Here is a 23,147-nt window from a genome sequence, read left to right as displayed (position 1 = left end):
CTTTTTTGTCTCTTTTTAAGTTTAAAAGAATACAGCAGCCATAAGGATTCATGCATACGTGGTGCTCAACTGCTTAATGCTGTGAGCTTAGCGCTCCCCTGCTAGCTTTAGCAATGACTGCTGGCAAGCTCTTACCATTAAGTTTTCACATCAAAGGGATTTAGTCAAATTCAGCGCAGACGGTTAAAAAGTGGGCTCGCTGTGGATCTTGTAAATGCAGTCTTTGAGTTGTGCATCTCAGGGGACACTTCACACACGCAGCAAATGGAGGGTCTCTCTGAAGGGAAGAGGGAGCCAGTGACAGGCGTCAAGAAGGCTCCATGGAGCACTGCTATCACCAGCTGGGCTCAGGTAAGTGTTTTCCCACCAAAAGGCTTCTGTCTCTGTAATGTTCTCCTCTGAGGATCTGTGTTTGTGTGTGTTGGCTGTGTCTTCCAGTGGCACTGTCTGGTATTTAGCTGTATCTGCCTTTGCTGATGTGATTTTGTCTCTTGTTTTAGCATCTTCCTGTCTACATCACTCTTGCTTTTTCAAATGCCAGTTATTTGGGCCTTAAAATACACACAGGCTTGGCAGCTGCACTTACCCTTAGACTGTAATTGTTCAGATTCATTTTCCAAGCAAAAACCCATTTACTGAGCTCTATTGTGACTCCTCTGGATTTATTTATTTTCCGCATTTTTGTGGTCATATTCAATGTTTTCCCATTCACAGAATTAGAATACCTATTCTTGTTTCTATGTTTTCATTACATGCTTTCTCTCCCTGAGGGGTGAGTCTCAGCTCCCCTGTTGTGGAGGCAGTGCCCCTTCAAATGCATGAGGTCTTGACTACCTCAGTGTGGGTCCTTGCAGACTGATCAATGCAAATGTTGTTATTTAGCCAAGCCTGAAATTAAAAGGCTTTCGGATCAATCGGATGTGTTTCCACGCAGCAAGGTGGGCTCGCAGCAGTCGCTCTCTTGCTTTCATGTGTAATAATAAAAGAAGAGTCCCCCTGGTCGCTGAACAGTCCTCTATTTACCTCCTTGTGGTTACACAAAACACACGCAGCAGTATCTCACTGTCAGTCACACTCACACACGCACACACGCACACTCAGTCACTCACATGCACATGGTTTGGAAAGACCGCATGGTTGAGAAGGGCTACATTCAGAGCTTTTTTGGGCTGACCCACTTTCTGTGCTTGGCCATGCTTGTGCTGCCTGTGCCGGGGGAGATCCCAGCAGATTCCCCCTGAAGAGGAGGCTCAGTCTCCTGACAGTCAAGCACTGTGGCAACGCTACACCCTCCACACACACACACACCCCGCCATCCTCACATTGAAAATAGTGTTTTTTCTTTTCTTATGAACACACAAAGACAACGATTATTTTGCATATTCACTCTCCTCCTCCTCTCTCTCCCTCTCTCTGTCTCTGCAACACGCTCACATGCGCCATGATACTTGTCTCACCATTTTAATTTATCAGCTTCTCTGACTTAAACGCTACAACAGAAATACTGTATTCCACTTTCACTCTTTCTCTCTCTTAGACAAAATAGATAGTCTCCTCTAGCAGCTCTCTCTGATCTGCAACATGGCCCCGTCTGCATTTACCATTTCTGTTAAATTGCTCTAATCTCACTGTATCATAGGGGCCTTAGTGGTTATAAATTAAACATAAATGCAAATTCACCATGCCATTGTTCCTCTCCACTCCTTCAAATAGTGCAGTGTGCATCTGTGGATTAATACAAGAACACTATGCTTGCTTAATGTGCAACGTAACCGTAACAGCTTTACAAGTAGAATATAGGCAGCAACTATAACAACAAACTCATAGACTGGTTAGCACTTAAACTCTGTCAAAATAAGTAAGTTTACTCTAACAGACGTTAAATCTGCATTTTTTCCTTTTACCTTGTTTTGGGTCTTGTAGAGTTTTCAAGTTGATTAATTTAGCAACATAATAATTAGACTGCAGGTTACTCTATGTGCAAGCCAGAAAAGCTTGATTCAGATAGTCTTGGTGCTTGTAGTTCCCAAAACGTTCCACTAGGGGTCCTTTCTTTCAAATGTTGGTAATCGTGACTGACGGCCAACATGAGTGACAGTGTTCAGTGTAGACTTTTACAGGTCCTTAGATGTCACTGTTGCATTCATTCACCAAGGCCTGGCGCATAATGAACCGTTGTTTTCATACAGTGGACATAAGGCGATTATTGAGCGATATTAAACTGAATAACCAATTCATTAAAAGTCAGAGTTACATTTTATTGGCCTGTGTTGCCGTTTTACCTGTTGTGTCAATCATCATCATTATTCTTTTCCCAACGTGCAAGGAGAGCATATTAAAGAAAAACTTAATTCGCCTTCAGGATTTATAAACAATAACATTTAATTCTAAAAGGTAATATTTAGGCTAACATATTGTGTAAAAAAACAAGCGGTAGAGAAGGGATAACATAGAGCTAGGCACAGTGGGCTAGATATCAACCCTGCGTCAATTCAGGCCCACGTGGAAATATTTTTGTCACTTTTTTATGTGCATACACTTTTCAGTTCAGACGTTGTTCTTATTAATGGTAGGCTACCTTATAGGCAGCAATATCATCATATAGCCAATGGAAAGGGTTTTCCCCTCTTCGCTCATGTGTCATGACAGATGGAAAATAGGGTAGAACAGACTGAGCGGGGAAACTGCAAATTAGGCTATATTGGCCTAATAAAAAACGAAGAAACAGCACTGCTTCAAATAAATATAGCCTATCAGGTAATGAACAACCCATTGTCAGATCTACCGTATCTTCTACTTTTTCATTTCCAAAAGATGTTCACGTTGTTTTGTTAGTTTTTTTTATATTCTTCATCGACTATTAGTACTTGGGTACTTTGAGCGTCTACATATTAACACGCAGATCTTGTGATTGCGTATGATGCTGTCTCCCGGAGCAGTAGAAACTGGATTGAGCCGTAGCGGTGGGCGAAAAGCAAAGCCAGACACAGATCGCTACAATCTAGAGAGCACAGGCAGGCTATACTAAGGAAATGATAATGTCAACAAGAAATGTTCAAACAAACAGTGATATTTTCATATTACCTCTGCGGAACTAGCTAAATTATAAATGATGTCTTTCAGATTACAAAGTAACAGTAAATGGTTATGTCAGTAAATGGTTATGTCTATGAAAAGTATATTTGCCTGGAAAAGGTATGTGCCATTTTCGTGCTCACGGGGTCCTAAACAGCCAAGAACGTCGTTAGACGAGCCAAGAAAAACTCATCAGTGTGTTTCTCTTGTTAATAATGATAACATGAAGTTCTGTGAGTCAATAATAATCTCCTTCAGACTTAAACCAGTAATTTTCCTTTGAGCACATTTGTGGCTCCAGTCCGTGTTTTCCCCATAGCCGTCGCGCCACAGAGAGGTGGATAACAGCAGTTGGAAATCTCTCTCATACCATGCTGGGCCAGAGGGGCTCCGTGAGACATGCACTCACCCATATCCGGGTTAGAGAGGAAAAGGATGAAAAAAGTTTCATTTAAACCTGGACTAAAACTTTCAACATGAAGCCGCACTGACGCGACTGCCGCTGTTGCTGTCAGTGGATCTTTTTTTTGCTTCTGATAACACAGCAAAGACGGCTCTCTCGGCGCTTCGTTTGTTCTATTGAAGACATTTCCTTGTCTCTGTTTGTCCGTATTTCTCTGCTTAATTGTTTTGCGTGCGCATTTTAGGTTATTGCCGGGGGATGTTGGAGTGATCATGGCCGCGCAAGTGGCATCTGCCCCGGCCGCATCTAATAGTAAAAATAAAAATGTATCCGGAGGTTTGAGTCAAGAATTAAACTCTGGAAAATCAGGAGGGACGACACAAGGATCTGGCGCAATGCACGGAGCCGGAGACGGGACTACAACTCTGAATAATGTAGACCATCGTCTACCGACTGAGTTGAACATGACCAACAGAACTTGTACACCAGCGAACAGTAATTCTGACAAGCCGAAGGAAAGTGGAAATATAACAACTTCTGGTTCTTCTTCGTCTAACTCTACAACCTCTCCGAATATGGAAACTGGTTTGATATCAAATCATAAACTAAAAGGCATTGCTGGAGACCTTCCTTCATCTCTCAATCGTGCGCCTCAGCAGACACAGTTCAATCAGTTTTCACATCATCAGCGGCAGTTACAAAGTAACAACATCAACAAGAACCAAATAATGACACCAGGAGATAACGACAATCAGCAGCACGGAGGAAAAGAGAATGTTTTGGGGAGACATGTTGAACATCAGCAAATGCTGAATAAAGGTGGGGAGGATCAGCCTTGCAAACCAGACCAGATGGGCAGTAGGTATGAGCACGCCAACTTTGGACCAACGAACAGCAACAACCACGCGCATAACCCCAGTGGCAAAAGTGGTGTTTCTGAGTTTAATAATTATTATGGTAATTCCAGAGCAGGGCCCTGCTTTGATCAACATGGCGGCCAACAAAGCCATGGTATAGGAATAATGCACTCTTCGACAAACAATAATGTGGAAAACTCGCATGAAAGCTATCATAACACCCAGTACAACCATTACCCGGGGTACCGACAGGGGTACGGTAGCGCCGGCTACGGTATGATGGGCGGCTCGCGTCAGGGTAATAACATGTTGATGGGCCCAAGCAGCAACTCATCTGGCCAAAGCAAAGGGTTGGCATCTGCAAGTTCTTCTGGAGGAAATATCGGGAGCTTTCAGAGATTTCCTGGACAAAGCCAGCACCCCTCGGGGGCTACGCCGACATTGAACCAACTTCTCACGTCTCCGAGTCCCATGATGCGGGGATATGGTGGTGGCTATCCAGACTACAGTAGTTCTGCTGTACCCCAAGCGGGCATGGGGATGAGCAAAGAAATAAGTTCGCAGTATGGGTCTTCGGCTCATGCATGGGGAGGCCAACGAAATCATCCAGGAATGAGTCCTGGGAACGGACAAAGTCTCAACAGACCTCAGGTAAGGAGCACCTCTTAATCGTCTCACTGAAGTGCTTGTGTTTTACTGACCGTGGACTTCATGTTCGCCATGCTGACTTTTGATTCTAAAGAGGCTATAAATGATTAATATGTAGCTATTGCATTCGTGCGCGTAGCACAAACACTGTAGCCCTACATTACGCACACGTAACATCGCTCGTAATGTTAGAATTACCCTACTATACCAATTCATGTTTACAGTAGTCACCTCCTTATGTCTTCTTCCTAAAGTCATACAATTATTCTGTTGGTTAATGCGCAGTACTAACATACCCTATAGTAGATTGAGCCGCTTTAATGCTGCCTGGGTTTCAATTTCCAGTTTTTGTTACGAAGACTATTTGAGTAAAATGCCTCTCAGACCTCGATGTGATTATGAACACGTGCGCCTCGCTGCCGAACTTGGAGCTGCCCGTTTGAATAATACATTATACATGGCAGCAGAAAATAGAGCCATGAAACTTTAGAAGCTAAGCCGCAAACCCAGTTTCATTTGTAGATGTGTGGCTAACATGGTGTGGCCTGCAAACAACAGCTTTTGAATTCCACGTCTTTTTCGCTTTTCTGAAAGGTGACATTGTGTTTGCATGTCTTCTCCGTTTGAATTGCGGAGGCAAAACAGTTTATAATAGTCTTCGGACAGCTGGCTTCGAGTTGACATCAAATCTGACACCTGATTGGCTCTTCGTATCCATGGGGCCTTTTGTAAATAAAGAAAAACGCGCGCTCACGGTGACCGTGCAGCTGCTATTCATACAGGCTCGAGCTGTGGTTGAAGGTGATGATGGTGTGTCGAATAAAAGGCAGGTAAAGAACTACATGAAAATTATATCGCTTTAATGACTTTATTACGCACAGTAGACTATCAAAATGTTTGACATATCTTTGAATTGCACATTACACTATAGATAAATTAGAACGCGTGTGTGATGAAGGGCTTTCACCTTAGGCCTAGTAGCCTAATATCCCCCCGAAAGTTATCCTACATCCTATCTTAGTATACATACTTAGACCAAATATAAAGTACTACATTATTATAAAGATGGCATGAACAATATTTCAGGAACAAAACGGAGTAATAATTTTGACATAACCCGGTATCACATTGTGTTCGTCTAATATTGTCGCCTATACCTTACACTCTATCAGCCTTCTAGAGAATTATTTCTCTCGATTTCCACACATAGCTCATGGCCTCAAAATTTTCATATAACATATACTAGCCTTCTTTATGTTATGTAGGCTATACTATTCTAACTAAATATCTATTAGTATTAACATTATGGGCATAACTCTTCGGGCATAACATTGTCATAACAAAAGACATAATTTAGGTTATGATAACAAATGTGACAACTGCCCCCAGGCTAGCAACAATTAGGTTGCAATATTGTAGGTGTTAAATAATTAAAATAAAATTGCGTGAAGTCTAGATTTTACATTGACTAAAAATAATTTCGAGTGAAAAGACATGTGTTGGTAGTTTACTTAAGTACTTAAATTCTAGTGTAGAATACCAACACAAAGTGGAGCCATAAACTCAATATTTTGACAGCCATTTTTCTGTGTTTAGGATGAATTAACTAGTAGCCAAAGCCCATCTGGAAAAAAACGTGCCTTTCACTTGTTGCCAGTTTTCTTTTCCACCCCCCAATTTTTCTGTCATCAGGTTTAGTCTAGACTGAAAAAAATAACTCTCCTCCACTACAAGCTTGTTACCCCACTTTTTCCTGGCCAGTCACCAGTTATCAGACATGGGGGAACACAGCCTCTCTCTCTTTCTTCTTTCTCTCTGTCTCACTCTCTCTCTCTCTCTCTCTCTCTCTCTCTCACGTGCACACACACACACACACACACACACACACACACACACACACACAGGCTTATCTGTGCAGCAACAGCTAAGGGGAAGTGATGGGCTCCAGCTGAAGTTCTCCACTGTCAGGATAGCATTGTTCTGATTTCAATTGATTCAGCCGTTAGAGGAGTTACTCAAGGCTCCAATGCAGCCAAGGACAACTAATGGAAGAGGGTGCTTCTGTGAATGTCTGTGTAGGGCTGACCCCATAACCCCACTCCCCCATGACCCCATTCACTAGACATTTTTGTCTGTGCACAAAGCAGTTACAACATTGCTTAATATCAGAACTATGGAAAAGTTTTTCTATGCATATGCATTTTTCTATGCATATTTGTGTTGTTACATACTTTTGGAAATGTCACATTATTATTATTATTATTATTATTATTATTATTATTATATTTAGTGATGACATACTATACAATATATTTCTTCTAAACATTGAATGTATTTTATTTGGAAATAGAACATTTGAGCAAGTGTAATAATAGCTTAATTATATTTTTACTTGATATAGGCAACAATAAAATACAAGAATAATAAATGTAATATATAACATCGTTATTTCCCGTAATTTAAATGGGAATGTCTTTAGCTAGATGATGCAGGAATAAAAAAAAAATCTGTTATTAATGGAAAAACTCCTTGTTGTCTGAACCATAAGTAGGAGATGCTGCTGGTAAAGCTGTGTGTCTTTAGTCATGCCTGAGTTCCGCTGACCACAGCCAGGGAGGTGGTGCCTGGTGCCTTATCTGTGGGTGAGAGCCGACGGAAGGAGGCACGCCAGCAGCTGCTCCTGGCCCGTGCTCTTGTCCACCGCATTTGCTTTGTTTGTGTTGGTTTGTTTACATGTCGGCCTCAGAGCTGATTAGGAACAACTGAGTGAAATTTTAATTTGCTCTGTTGCTCCTGATAAGGGGCCTGGCAGTGTTTTCATCTTCCAGGATGAAACGCCACGTGCAGGAGCGTAATTGGCAGATGGGTTATCCCAGGACTGCCCGTGGCTTTGTTAAAATGCCAATTAGTTCTGATTCACCATGACAAAAAAACAGAGAGAGAGAGAGAGAGAGAGAGAGAGAGATACAGTGATACAGAAATTGACCAGTGAGGTTTCCTGCCTCACATATAATTAGCCTACTAATAAAATAATTGAAGCTTTTTTGGTTCAATCCTGTGATGATAAGAAATTGATTGGAAGAAAAGCTGTGCATTTATTTATATGTGGACTCATTGTCATGTGAGATGTAGCAACATTTGTACAATTAAATAATGTGAAAAACTGTCTAATGCTAATGAATTGTTGTCAGCCTTCAATGTCACCGCATGGGATCATAAAGTAATTTATCACCAATGATCTCAAAGTGCTCAAGCATCATTAAGGGTGTATTATAATGATTTAAAGACATTTCAATAGCAAGACATTAAGCACAAATTCAGAAGGAGCTGCCAGGCATGACCGCCATAGAGGCATGTTGTTCACCTCAGGTAGTCAGCAGGACCATACTGATACGTTTGCCTGCAAACTGCAAGTGTAGGTGTGTTTTTCAAACTCAGTGTTGCAGGAACATTTCTGTTCAGACATTTTGGTATCTGTTTATTTACTTCTTTGGAATAATGTAAGCTGGCGTGACTCTATATTGTAGTTTGTAGACAGACAGAAGTGTCTGGAAGCAACAAGGTTGGTCCTGTATGTGCAGAGGCTAGGCTCAAGCTGAGCATGCCAGGTTGGGTTGTTCTGGGGGGTGAATAGCAGACGCCCTAATGTTGACAGTGAGCCAGTGAGCTGCTGGGTGGGTTGAACACGGAAAGCTTTTGTGTCGGCTGCCGGTAGAGCCTCTGTCTGTCTCTCTCTCTCTGGTCGGTCTCCGCAGGGGTGTGAAGTGGGGCTCAGCGAGAGCTGTTTCTGGGGAGCAGGCAGTGAGGAGCTGTGGAAATGGAAAGGTCCCATGTTTTGTTTGGAAGGCTGTCAAGTGTTACAGACCAAGGCAGGGACGGAAATGGGTTTTCTGCACCTCTCAAATGCCAGAGCTTTCAGTATCCATTAAAGATCTGTGATTTGGAAACGTGTTATGCTTTAAGTTGTGTTTATGACCTGCTTAGTGATTTCTGCTAAACCACAATTTGGTTGTAAACCACCACCCGTCTCTCACTCACACACACACACACACACACACACACACACACACACACACACACACATGCTCCCTCCTCTCTGGTATTGCCTCAGGCTATCGTATTTCTTTTCTTCACCAGTCAGTCCGGCGTGTTGGGCAGTGCGCCAGGGTTGTGGCCTCACCTCACAGAGAGGCTCAGTGACCTTCACACATGTAAATTAGCCACGTGCATGGCCTGAGCCAGCGAGCGGGAGCAGTACCTCCCAGAAGGAAAAAAAAGGATTTCTCCTCTCTGTCCACCGCCCACCCCTACCCCCAGTTCCCATGGGCGTTCCCAAAGCCTGCACGCCCTCCAAGCTGGAAGGGGAGAGGCAGAGCCAGGAAAGAAGGGAATTCGCCCCAGTGGGACTCCCCACGGTTAGCGGACAAACAAGGAGAGCCATTTATATGAAAAACCCACAGTGTTTGTCATTAGATCAGGACTAGGTGTGTGTGTGTGTGTGTGTGTGTGTGTGTGCGCGTGTGTGCGCGTGTGTGTGCGCGTGTGTGCGCGCGCACAAATGCGTGTGTGTGCTGAATTGCTTGCTACACTATCTTGGCTACATTGTCATGGAGAGTATGTTCACTGAATTGTGAATTCCTCTGAATGCTGAATGTGTACTATAATGTGCACTGGGTTGATTTTTGCACTTTTCTGCAGTTTTTTGTTTGCTATGTAGAGCTGCAAACTACTCATATGTTGTAAATCTAAAACATTTGCTTACACAGTAAGTCATATTTACTTGGCGAATTTCCAATATTAGAAAAGTTGATACCGTAAAAGTATGCATCATTAAGAGGTGAGTCAGATCAATGCCATGTTGTTTTCTGCAAGTGATTATGTTCTTATTTAATAATAGGTCTATATTAGTTGAAATGACCGCAAGTGAATGGTGTGGGGTGGACTGACCTGTGAAACTGGCTGTTTTGGTGGCCACCCTTGGAGCTACAGTTTATTATTCTTTGTTTGTAAACTGCAATTTACTCATTAAGATCACAGTGGGAGGATCCATAAAAATGCTGGAAACTGAGAAAATAGCATGTTGTTCTTTTGACCTGGCAATAATAAGAAGAGGCTACTTGAGCTGGAGGGTATTGATGATTGCACTTTATACAAACAGGTATGTCCAGGCAGTTTCTTTTCAAGGTAGATTTTTTATTGTGCATTCAGGAGCTGAAATGAAAGAATCGTAGTTTATATTGTACATGAATAAATAGCTTCAAGGATGGTTATTTCATATGCATTAAATGCCTCTGATAATGTCATATTGGGAAAAAGCAGCCAGTGTCCTCTAAAAAGATGAATGCTGGGAAGGGGTAGGTCCTTTTGATGAACACTGTAGAATAAACACAGAAAGGGTACTATAATGCCAGCTGTATGTCACCAGCTACTGTGTTTACCGTTTTGTAGATCACATTACCATAATCAATAGCTCGGGTAACAGAGTGTGCCGCTGTCGCTCATTGGAAAAGTTAAGACAGGCTCTGGGTTTTCCAAAGTGTTTTACATGCGGCTCCATTTCTGGAGCTGAAATGGATGCATCAGTGGGATGAGACACCCCATAGACTCCTGCGCTTTTAGCTAAATGAGGTTGACTGTGAGAGGGGGTTGAGGGTCACTGCCAAGCACGATGCATCACAGTCCTCTGCTGTCTGCGAGGACGAATGATCGACTTTGCCCACTTTTAAAAGGCGGCTCTTAAAGAATGGCGTCACTGCCGGCTCCTCAGAGCTCGGGAGTGGACAGAGCTCGGGAGTGGACATATTTTTGTCATTTGGTCTGACACTGTGATTGTGCGCTGTGTGTCAGGGTCAGTGGCAGCAGAGAGCGCAGCTCTGGAAAATGCTGAGTGAGGTGAATCGCCTGGTGACAGTCCATCGTACATCCTGCAGCGTTGGCTGGCTGAAGAAGAAAAAAATAATGCTCCCCAATGTACAAAGTTCTCTCTCTTTCTCTCTCTCTTTCTTCTCTCCTTCTGTCTCTCCACTGTCCCAAGCTAAATACTGCAGCTTTGCTGTCCTCATTGTGAGAGTCCTTCTGGTTGACCTTCCCCATTGCAAATCAGCACTGCTCTGTCACTCAAGTCATTAAGCATTAAAGATGAATTGTTTCATTATGCTGCTCCTGCAAAAAAGTGAGATTCAGTCCAATTAGTGTTAATTAAGAGTGTGAGGAGCAAGAGGACTTGCAGTGCCCCTGGTTCTTAGGGAGGAGCAGACCTGGGTCTGGGGGTGGGGGTCGGGGTGGGGGTGGGGGTGGTTGGAGGGCATAGAGGCACGGCTGTTATTTTAGGAGATGACTTTTGGGGACAAGGTGTTGGTGAGGGGTCATGGGCTCCTCGTTGACCTTTCCCCTCACATGCCTATTCTGTTGAGGCTGTCTTGTTGAGGATGAAAGAAGAAATATGCGCCAAAGGTCAGGTTGGTGGTGTTATTTTAATCAATGGGTGGTAATTGTCTTTCCATAGTAATGCTGATTTAATCACTTTGTGATTAAGAGGCTCCTATTTGGCCTATTTGAATGGCCATTTGTGTATGCGTGTGGAATATTTGTTGTATGCTGAACTAGAAAAAGTGGTTGACAAAATGACATTTGGTAGCCTAGATAATTTTTCTGTCTATAAATTGTATAACATTCTTATGGTAAGACATAATGTAGGTTTGTTAAACATTGGATTAAGCCACTTTACTTTGCTTAGAGAAACAGCTTCCACTGACTTACCTCCTAACAAAAGCAATGTCCTCCTGTGTAGTTACATTCATAAAGGACTATACAATACCAAGCAGCTATGTAGTACTTTACCTAGAAAGATTGTAGACTGTGTATGATTGTGTATGTGGTAGTGCAAGGTGGCCTGCAGACACATCTTATGACATTTCTGTATGCACAATATACAGCCTCCATTTATTGCTCTGGGTCTTTCTCAGCATGGCATGTGCCCCATCGGGCTAAACTATGGGTCCTGTGTACATCAGAAGCCATTATGCATAATGGCCTTCCCCGCGTGCCATTCTCTGCATGTTATGATGCTTATTTTATGACTGCTTACATATCAAATATTTAAATAAACAGAATAGGGGCTGGCTCATGCCGGAGGGAAGAGCCATTCATTTCCTCCATGCATACAGGCGGCGTAGGGAGAGGGAGAGGGAGAGAGATAGACGGCAGACATGGGGAAAAGAAATGCTTCGCTTGCCTCCAATCAAAGCGGTCGAGGACGTTTTTTCGCTTACGCCCAGCAGCAGCGGTGGCAGCGGCGGCAGCAGCAGGGCCATCCGTCAGCGTTTCTCCCCAGCCGGAGGGATGGACAGGCCCTGGTGGCTCATAAAAAACCGGCCCGCTGTAGTTGTGAATATCAATCCAGCAGCCAAGGAGACTGGACGCAACAGCCGGAAAGCAGAATGTAACACAACGCTGTGTAAAAAAGCAAAAGTGTGTGTGTGTGTGTGTGTGTGTGTGTGTGTGTGTGTGTTTGAGAGAAAGAGAGAGAGAGAAAGAATTGCATGTGAGATGCGAACGAGAGAAGTAAAAGAGGAGAACTGATTTATTTGTGCGTTCCTCGAGAGCACACAACAAGGTCTGAGGCCCCGGCAGAGCTGTGCCTGTGCTGCGTTAGTGGGAGGCCCATTACTGTCAGGCTAATCTTAAAATAATTAATTGAGAAGTCGGCGGTTTTAAAGAGTATTGTAATTGAATCCTAAATTAGGCCTGGGAAAGAGGACACGTCCTGCTTTTTTTCTGCACACCAGCTCACTCTCTCTCTCGGTACTAAAAAACGTGATTATTTGCGACGGGAAGGAGATGTGAATGAAAAAATGGGCATATATTATTCATTTCTTCTGTTCCTTTGATTTTTTTTGACTGATGTGTTTTGAATTGTGATAAGATCAATGCTTTAAGAGAGGACAATTCTTTCAACTCGAGCTCCCTTCTTCCTCTTGTAAACAAACAGGAGTTATGTGAAGTAATAAAATAAACACAATGAAATGCATAAATTCAGTGGCCATTGTTAATAATATCTGAACAGCACAGGCAGCACAGCCTCCATCATTCCATTTCTAGAGGAACCACTGAAGTGCTAGATGTCACGTGCCATCCTTTCAAATTTCAAAGTTCCTGTCTCACCTTGACAAAACAGTTATTTGCTCATTTTCTGTCCCTCTTTACTGTTATTTATTCCTCCATTGTCCACAAACAGTTCTTCAGTAGGACACAAGTATTGCTTGCCCCCAGCGCCTGTAGTGTGTTGCCTGTTTTCCTTGATGGCTGTGACTGAGGGACGCGTATGGAGAGCCCGTGGGGCATCACAATGTGCTTTCACTTAGACGCTCTGCACTCCAGATGGCTCCGCCGAGAAGCTCTCTTGAAAAGTAGAGGAGGTGGTGGAAAGAAAGAAGAGGGGGGAGAAACGCCCTTTGGATCAAAGCTCAGCCCCAAAAGCGCCCCCTCCATAAAAGTGTGCCTCCTGTATGACTCGTGGAGAAGTCATGTTAAAAAAAAATGGTAGTATTGAGTTTAAGGTCAAACTGAGGTCTTTCTGTCCACTGGGGAATGTTGTGAAGTTTTGTCAAGAAAGACAGATGGTCTGTATTTGGGGCAGTCAGATGTTCAATGACTGCACTGGACTATTGTCTTGGAATATATGCAGCGCCTCACTGCATCAGAAATACAATTAGTTTTTGGAAGTGTCAAAGTTTAATTAAAAATCTAGAAGTTAGTCCATGTTTTTGTTTTTTTGTTAGTGATTGGAGATAATTCTTTGTTGTTTCAGACAAGTATATGGCAAGAGGCTCTGGCTACAATATTTTGGCTTTAAATTCATTTCCAACAAAATTGTGGCCTTCAGAGGATCCATAATGAAAGCTGCCTTTTACCTCTGAGTTTGGAAGGTAATTTTTCCAAATAGTGTGCATGTTGTTAGTTCGAGCACACTGCCATGAAAATAGATGTACTGTATAAAAGGACGCATCATAAAATTACTTTTTTTTTGTTCACGCAATTGCCCCTCCAGAGCACTGTTTCCCCACAGTGCAAGTGCATGTGAGTGGTAATAGTGGTCGGAGTGAGGGAGAGAGGGGTCTTTTTCTGGACATGCATTACCCTTGGGGCCAGGACTCATTGATTGCAGAGTGCTGGTCCCACATGTTCACACCTGGCACCATGATTGATTTGGAGATCTTAAGAGATTGAAAAAGGCCCAGCCGCTGCGCTCCACTGCGGGGTGGCCTTGAAAGGTCAGGGGGTCAAAAGCAGCCCATATCCAGGGCACCCCCAGGTCGACGGGCCTATTCTTTGCGGGGCAAAGGCATTAAGAGGACAATCAACCCTCGAGAGCCCCAGCCCTTTGGCCACTCTTATTGTTCCAGCTCGAAGTCAGTTACCAGCAACTCATCAACCCGGAGCATGGTTCGCTGAGGTGTGACTGGAGCCTTGAGAGGCTGCACTCTGCTTCTATTGCCCACTTCATTTTCTCCTGCGGTAGATCCAACCAATCAGGCATCATAGGAAACACCAGTGCATGATGGGTGTGGTAGTGGAGTTAGTTCTGGCATGTGTATGTGTGCGTATGTGAGTGTGGATGGAGGGGGGTGAATTTAATGAAAATCAATTCTTTCTAATTAACTTTTTAAATTTCCTGCTGAGCAATCGGGGGAGTCATCGCACAGTCTAATAATGAAATCAATTTGGTTAAAATTGTTTCAGTTGACTTTTAATGAGTATCTAATAAGTACTGAAGGATAGAAGGTCAGGAAGATCTGTTTGTTGTTCCTCCAGTGATGGGTCGCTGTTCTGTAATAAAATGGCCCTTGGCCAGACTGACCTCCAAAACCCTGGCCAGGGCTACGTTTCCAGTGTCCTATTGATTGTGCATTTTGACTGAACCTTCATAGTGGTTCAGAGAGCTTTACTTTGTGGCTGGAGAACTTCAATCTCACCTCATGGTCGCGCAGGGAATTGAATGTTAGCTGGCTGAGCCATAGAATGCCTTGTTTTGTATTTAAAAGAAACAGACTGATAGATGTAGTCAGGAAGTGTGTCCAGTGGAGCTCTCAGCTGTAATGTCCCTCTCCTCCCCATGAAAATGTTTATGCGTTTTGTTCTCTCTAAATTCACGCAAACGAGCAGCCATTGTTAATTCATAAACACACTTGGTAACGCAGTCTCGTTTACAGTTATGGGAGCTGTAAAGCGCAACACAAGGGCCATTTCTATTAGCCTGGGTGATTCCCCCTGAATATGTTAAAAACGGATACATATTTAATAGCCACATTTGCACCGTAGCAGTAGAGAAGGTGCAATTGGCCAGACAAAGCAGAACATCTATAAGAGCCTGAAAAGAAAATTTGCCTTCCAGATAAACTGCTTTTATTGTCTCCCTCCTTGGGCTTGTTGGAGGAGGCACAGTTGCCGTTGTGCAACTCCCAGGCCTCGGCCTCATGTTGTTGAAGTGAAACTAGAATGCATTCCTCTCATGCCACGGCTGCCCTCCGCTGAAACGGCTCCACAGTGGGGCCTGGCTTTTTCCCATGCTCCTCTCTGGCGGAGGCCTGTCACTCTCGCATTGTGCTCTCGGGAAACGGGGCGGCTCCTTACCGGGGCCCCGTCTCTCTCTCTCTCTCTCTCTCTCTCTCTCTCTCTTCCTCTCTCTTTCTTTCTCTTCTTCTCCCTCTCCCTCGCCTACGATTCCGAATGGCAGACGTAGGTCAGCCGAACCGATCGTGATTTTCAGTCTGTGCATCTGGCCGTGTGGGGGCGGACACGGGGCTGGCATCTAATTAACGCTGAGAGTGAGCTGGCGGGCGAAGCTGTTGGTGCGCATTAGCACGTCGGAGGGGAAAAACTGGTTTGTTGGCATCGTGTTTTTTTCTCTCAAGGCAGGGAGAATCGTCCCTTTTCCCTCCGTGTCTTTGTTTCTGGATGTTTCTTTTGTTTTGTGGTGCTCTTGAGTCGGCGGCTGAAATGCAGCTTTGAAAATGCAAACAAACAAAATGTGGTTTGTTTGTTTGGCTTTTATTGTGCTTTGTTTGGTTATTTTTTTTCTGTCTGACAAATTCACACGTGGTTTGATTTGAGTTGTTTTGTTATTAGTCTTTGTGAGGGTTTGGGGTGGAGAGGAGGGGGTAGGAGAGATCCTCCACAGATGTTTCAACTAGAAGAAGTCTTCAGACAACTTCCTACCCCCAATCCCTAGCACCGGTTTCCTCTCTCTAATGACAACTGTGTGCTTGCCGTGAGGATTACAATGCTTGCCCACTTTCACAAACACACGGGGGATATGTTGTAAACACTGGTGTCAGCCATCGAGGGCACCCTTATCGTTGGCTGGCCTGCTAACTGTACACAAAGGCAGAGCAATTATGCACATGCTGCCAGGCACAATGGCGCAACGGGCTGCCACATGACAACGGCCAAGCATGCTCTCTCTCCCTCTATCTCTCTCTTTCTCTCTCTCTCTGTCTCTCTCTCCCTCTATCTCTTTCTCATTCCGTCTTACACTATCATTCTCTTACTTACTCCTTCTCACACTGTTGTAATTTCATGTGTCCTGTTATATAAATAAAAGTGACTTGACTTGACTGTTCATAACTGGCCGTCATGGTAAGCTGCACTTAAAGGCAACTGCTAAAAGCCAATTTACAGGACCTTGAAATGATTTTCAGACCTCTCACTGGAATTTTGGTGACAGAAGTTTCATACAGAATTTTCCAATGGTATGGTAAGAGCTCAGGAAGACACTAATGCTACTGCAACCAGCAATTAATTTTAAAGCCCTTAACCGGCTTTATTGCTGGTGAGGAGGACATTCTTGTATAGCAAGAATTATCTATGGTCTTTTTGTGTGATTTCTAGCTTGTAATATGACTGTTTTCACTGTCAGTAGGACTTATCTGGTTCACGTCTGGTTGCTATACGGTAACGCTCCTGTTCCGTTTTGATGACATCAGTATTGTCTTTGCTTCCATGAAATTCATTTTCTAATCTTCATCAGCAGCAGTGTAGAATTTGCACATGTTAATGAGGATTCCCTTCAGTTCCTTCCCGTTTGCCGATTTGTGATTCAGGCCTGTCCACTCTGAGCCGTCGATGAGGGGGTGTTTACGGCTCTAATTATGGTGTCCGTTTTTGAAAATGTCTCTGGCTCTCATGCACCTGGGGAGCGGTGTTTGCAGTAATGCTTTATTTCACTGCAGCCATTTCAGAGTATCAGACACCAACGGTGACGGGTGACATTTTGAATTTTGTCGATGGCTTCTTTGCTCAGCTTTTTGCCATTGATTTTCTGGCACTATGAGACGCAAGCCTCAGCAGGAGCTTTTTGTACAAACTGAACACCTATAATCCCCTCCTACACGCAGACAGACACACTCACACACGTACACACACACACACATACACACGCACACGCACACGCACATGCACACGCACACGCACACACACACACACACATACACATACACATACACACTCAGACATACACAGACATACACACATATTTACATACACCACAGCATTGTCATTATATACATCATGTTCACATCACTAGACCTGGACCAGACTACCTCTTTTGTTCACGGAAAGTTGCTAATACTGTATGCAAGTGGTGAGAAAAAAATTAAATCTCTTGAAATCTTCTTGGTGTGGTGTGGTGTGTGGTGTATATGTGTGTGTGTGTGTGTGTGTGTGTGTGTGTGTGTGTGTGCGTGCGTGTGTGCGTGCACGTGTGTAGTTTTCTTAATTCATTTAGCAGATGTTTTTATCTTAGTTAAAAACATCTTAGTTATATGTGTGCTCTCAGAAATTGAGCTCCTGACTTGTTGGTAGCACATTTGATTATGTTTCTGGAGCACTGTGCACTACTTGTGTGTGTGTGTGTGTGTGTGTGTGTGTGTGTGTGGGTGGGTGTGGGTGGGTGTGGGTTGAGTGCATGTGTGTCCTCTTTTGTTTGTTAGCATTATTGCACCGATGAGCTCCTTTATTATGTATAATTAATTTGATGCAGACATATACATCTTTCTATGCAGAGTTTAAAAAGTTAGAGAAAGATATGCATGTTTCTGCATTTCCATTATGAAATTATAGCAATAACCATTTCCAGATTAGCATTTTATATTTATTTCATCTCAATATGCAGAGTATTACTTCCTAATCTATTTGGTTTGTTTTTTGCAGAAAGAGTCTTTCTCTCTGCTGATTAACATCCCTAGCACATTAAAATGAAAGGAGCTAAAGCATTTTGAAGTCATAAAATCAGTCACAACAACTCAAAAGACTATTTTATCAAATTTAGCAGTTTTATACATGTCTAATTTCCTCCTTGTTCCTTCCTTAATAGCTTTGTTTTTGCAATATTCTCACCGCAGTTTAACATGCAGACGAGGTTCATGAATTCAATTTCAAGTTTATTAGTAGACATGGAATTCTCTGCGCCTGCCTAATGTAAGTGAAAATATATCACAAAAGATATATCCCGCTGCTCAAGACTAGATACCTCCATTGCAGGCTGTACAGGTCCATTATCATTCTGTAGTCTCTTTAAATACCCTTTCAAATGTACACTAATATTGGCCATTGAATGCCAACACCTTTAAGGGAAAAAAATGACTTTTATTTAGAACTTAAATTACGACAGCATTTAAATCAGAACGGTCTCACTGTGGGAAGTCAGGATTTTCTGACAAGGCCCTGGAATCTGATAGCATTCCGGGTTCCTTCAACATTTTCTTAACAGCTTGATATCATCACTCAAAATCTCTCTTTCCCTTCTCCACTGAGCCCCAACCCTCTTAAGGTTCCCTACGTTGAAGTCTACGGCACTCATGCACACATAATCCTGTCGGCATCCCTGCTGCTGAGTATGATACCGCTTACAGTTTCGCTCATGGCTGGCTGAGGGGGTTGTAGATTAAGTGTAGGTGTCCAGACCCCCTACCCTCTCCATATTGCTTCCGCCTATCATACCTCTTCTCTTACCCTCAGTGATACCTATCACATTAATATCACATAACCACTTGTACACACTATACTGTAGATGTTAGTCTTGAAGAGACTATGCACACAAATGTTCAAATGTAGTCATTGTGACCAGGATGGTGGGGCTTGTCCATCTGTGGTGCATGTCAGCATCTGGGTCACCTTTCGTGGAGCGTTTGCTCTTTTCCCTGCCTGTCCCCACGACCGCTCCACCACGTGCAGGAATTTGGCAACGACACAGAGGAGAGGATCTGCTTGCTTTGCAGTCCTGCGTTTTTTTGGCACACCCGCCCCCTGCTTGAGCGAAGGCTATCTGAGGAGGCGACCTGAGCCTTGCCCCATATTGCGGGTGGCACAGTGCCCTGGATTTTTTCCCCTTAATTCATGAGTGGAGCCCTCCAGCTCCAGATCACACTCTAATTAATGGGCTAGAGTGGCATGCCTGATGGCAAGGAGGGGCATCCAGAGAATGTTTTGTCCATTTTGTGTGTGTGTGTGTGTGTGTGTGTGTGTGTGTGTGTGTGTGTGTGTTTATATATTTAAATAGCCAAATTCAAGGGAGCCAGTTTTGACTGTTGGTCCAGAACAGTCAGTAAATGACAACAGTAGGCGGCGGAGATTTAGTCTGTCATAATGTGGTTGCTGGATAATGCTTGATGTCTTGGCAGCGTTGCGAAAATGTTCATCTTGTATACAGACAAATAAACATACGTGTATGTTAGTGTGTTTCCTTGGAGTATATTTCTGTTCTTTCTTGCGACACACTGATGTGATTTTGAAAGGCTTAGTGTGTGTGCAGGACTTTACAAGTGAATCTTGCAAGCAGATGGCCAGGGGCTGTATGGATGAATCCGTCATTGTTCCCATATGAAGACAGTATGGAGAAATTACTCAAGATGATGATAAATGATTGAGAAATTGTACAAAGAGGAACAGAGAAGGGCTGTGTGAAGACGGGGGGGCTGTAACGGTGGGAAGGCAGGCCGACTGGAAAACTGTTGTGATACGGCGGCCTACTTACTTACTACTAACACTGGGAGTCGCATTTGTTTCCGTCATTTTCCAAGTGGAGGTGGTAGTGGAGACATAGAGGCCCTGTCCCTCTGGCAGTGGGTGAGAAACCCACAGTAAATCCTGCTTAATCTGGAAACCAGTGACTGGGAGGGCAGCCTGCCTGACCCCCCCCCCCCCCCACACACACACACACACACACTCACATACACACACACACACACAGACATGCATGCACACTTACTCACACTAAATTGTTCAGGCACACCTGAACCTGGCAACACATTTGAGGAGATTGACAATGGGCTTCTTGTATTTCCCATTTCTTCCATGGCTGGCAACTTGGTGTTGGTGGCAACCCACCAGGTATCACCTGTTTAAAGGGTGTATAAGGTTCTTTCTTTATTGCCCGTTTACCGTCCACAGCACAATTGGTTGTGTTTGTTCCTTGACATTTCCCCGGCATTGTTCCGTGATTAGGCCTGGCCGCCTCTAAAACCTGCTATTCTCCTTCGCTCAGCGGGGCTGGAGTCATATTGAGTGGAGAAGTGGAGGTATTGTTCAGGGAGGTGAAAGGGGGAAAAGAGAGAGAGGGAGAGGTATGGAAGGCTGTGCTCGGCTAAAAAAAAAGACAGTGGGAACAAATGCCATAAATCATCCGTGATCCAGCACAGCGGAGCGGAGACATCAGACCTGACATAATCTGCCCTGCCGTGTATTCTGCGTTTTGGGTGACGGATTAATGTTAACCTGACATGCTGGAATTTTCCTGTTGACTCTCTGGGTTAAGGGAAGGAGGGGGAAAAAAACCCTTAAAAGAACAAAATACTCGAAAGGAATAAATTGGTCCTGGCAAAATCTTTCTTTTCGGGTGCTTCAATTTTTTTCCTGAGCTGTCTTCCACTTCTCTATTCCAACAGGGGCTCAGTGCTGTCCTATTCTCACTGATGGGGTACTGCGCTTGGCTCACGTCCTCCTTTGTTCTTGTTTTTGCAGGTGGGCTCCATGGACTTCATGGTGATGAAGCGCTCTCAGCTGTATGGGATGGGCGGGAGCAACCCCTACTCGCAGCAGCAGCAAGGTGGGCCCTACCCCAGCCAGCCATACGTATCGCCCGCCTCCCACCGGTATCCAATGGGAATGCAAGGGCGTGGTCAGCTTGGCATGGGTGGGATGCCATATCCCCAGCAACAGGTATGTCTTTGTTGGACTACTATGCATATACCTCAATAGTCACTAGAAACATATGTATGTCTGTATTGTAGAAAGCAAGAGGCACAGCATGAATATTCTGCTAAAGAATATTATTTTGAATGGCAACATTTGCCATTTTAAAGCACCAAACAGTTCCACATTGCATCTCACTTGGAAAAAAGTTTGATTTAACTGAATAATTTAGTTAAATATTGGAAAACATACTTGCAGTTGCATGCAAAAGGCACCATCACTTGTCATTATGGTAAGTGTCAAAGTGAAGAGGGGTCATGCTTCTCATTTGAAATGTCCTGAGTCCGTTCCAAAAGGTTTCGTGTTTTTGGTATCAGGCTGCCAAGCTGCAGTCTGTAATTCTGTCCCTGCATATGGAGGTGTCATTTGAAATCATCTAGCAGCTCTTGGCAGCTGAAAATGGCTGCTTTTCATATTTCCCATTCACAGTAGAGCATTAGGATGGTGTCAGGAGTACCTATAACCAGTCCAAAGTGCTTGCTACTTAAAAGGGATGTTTGATACAGTTTGAGGTTGCCTTTTCGAACACGTGCTGAAATTAGGAAGAAAGCTACTGCTCCATGTTTTATCCATGTAATCCATGTTGTTTTGAATGAGGGGATCCAGACTGGCTCTCTCTCTGTCCCATCACTGGAGCAGGCCACGCTATTCTGGGCTGGCAATGTCCCCCTGTCATGGAGCTATATTTAGCCAGGCCTGTTGGTCTGAGCTTTAATGTCTCTCCTGAGAGTTCTTGGCACAAATGGCAGGACCTCTGACTTAGCCAGCTCTCTCATGAACCCATTGGGATGGATGAGAGTGGAGGGAGAGAGGGGGGGGGAAAGAAAAAAGAACCAATCTCAGCCTAGGCATTAATAACATATTCACACCACACCACACTGTTTCATAGCCCGAATGCCCGTAGCAGTGAAACTACTTGAAAAGGGGTTGGAGGGTTGGGGGGGGGGGGGGGGGGGGGGGTGCAGTAATGGAAAGCAAAAGTAATCAGGAACAGCCCTTGCGTCCTTTTAAAAGCTATTTTATTATTTACTCACCCGTTTTTTATGTTCAATATTAGCTTCCTGCATGGATTACCATTGTTTTTTTGATTAAAGCTGGACCCAAGGGCTTTGGTGCACTGGCGGTAACACCACTAGAGGAGTCGGCAGTCCACATTAGAGACTTCCTTTTTTATAAAGGGCTGCTCAAGGCTGCTTCTGCCTCTCCTATGACATCAGTGTGAGCCATAGGGAGGCACTGGAAACAAAGACGGAAGTGATTTATGCCTGTAAAACATACACGCACAAACACACACACACACACACACACACACACACACACACACACACACACACACACACACACACACACTCAAACTCACCCTAAACAAATCCTGTTCTTCTGCAATCAAGTGCATTGCAATAGGGAGTCAGACCCATAGTCTTGGCAGTCACAGAGCAGCCACGCAAAATAATTAGAGAAATTAGTTGTTATCCCCGACTATGGCCAAGGGAGATAACTTCTAAGTTATAATTATCTAGCGTTGCCATTAAAGAGAGAACATGAGAGTGTAATTGCGAAACATAACTAACCGAAAGTAATGAGTTTATAACAAGAGAGATGGAACGGTTTGTATCATTTTATGTGCTCTGATATGTCTCATAATGCAATGAGTCAGACAAATGGGGAAGAAGGGAGTAGCGCATCCATCTCAGGGATAAATGTAAACAGCCAAGGGGAAAAAATCGCTTCAAACAATTCCCATCTAATTTGATCCAGAGGCCTGCCTGCATTTCATAGGAGCCTGGTAGCTTCTACAATGCACCTGGGCATTTCCAGAGGACTGAGACAGTACTGTCACAAGCGCCTGTGGGTGACACAAATGTCCTCCGTGCTGCTATCGTTTCCTGCCAGTGTCCGTATCCCTCCGTGTCCTA

At 43.9% G+C, this 23,147-nt stretch overlaps 1 protein-coding gene across 6 annotated transcripts in view; it reads left to right on the top strand.

The window, feature by feature from the left end:
• Positions 1 to 207: 207 nt before the first annotated feature.
• LOC121693546 (AT-rich interactive domain-containing protein 1B-like) overlaps positions 208 to 23,147 on the top strand; it is a 148,620-nt gene continuing 125,680 nt past the window's right edge. For 5 of the 6 annotated variants that reach the window (XM_042073064.1, XM_042073067.1, XM_042073068.1 and 2 more), the window contains exons 1-2: positions 3,445 to 4,986; positions 21,001 to 21,198. In XM_042073064.1, coding sequence (XP_041928998.1) covers positions 3,751 to 4,986; positions 21,001 to 21,198 — 1,434 coding nt within the window. In that variant the 5' untranslated portion in view covers positions 3,445 to 3,750. Of the gene's footprint in view, positions 352 to 3,444; positions 4,987 to 21,000; positions 21,199 to 23,147 lie in introns of those variants that run through there. The other variant, XM_042073069.1, reaches the window with a different exon arrangement.

This window comes from Alosa sapidissima, chromosome 19 (assembly GCF_018492685.1).
Source record: "Alosa sapidissima isolate fAloSap1 chromosome 19, fAloSap1.pri, whole genome shotgun sequence".
Lineage (NCBI taxonomy): Eukaryota > Metazoa > Chordata > Actinopteri > Clupeiformes > Clupeidae > Alosa > Alosa sapidissima.
Note: the sequence above shows the minus strand (reverse complement) of the source record. Positions and strands in the feature narration are given on the sequence as shown.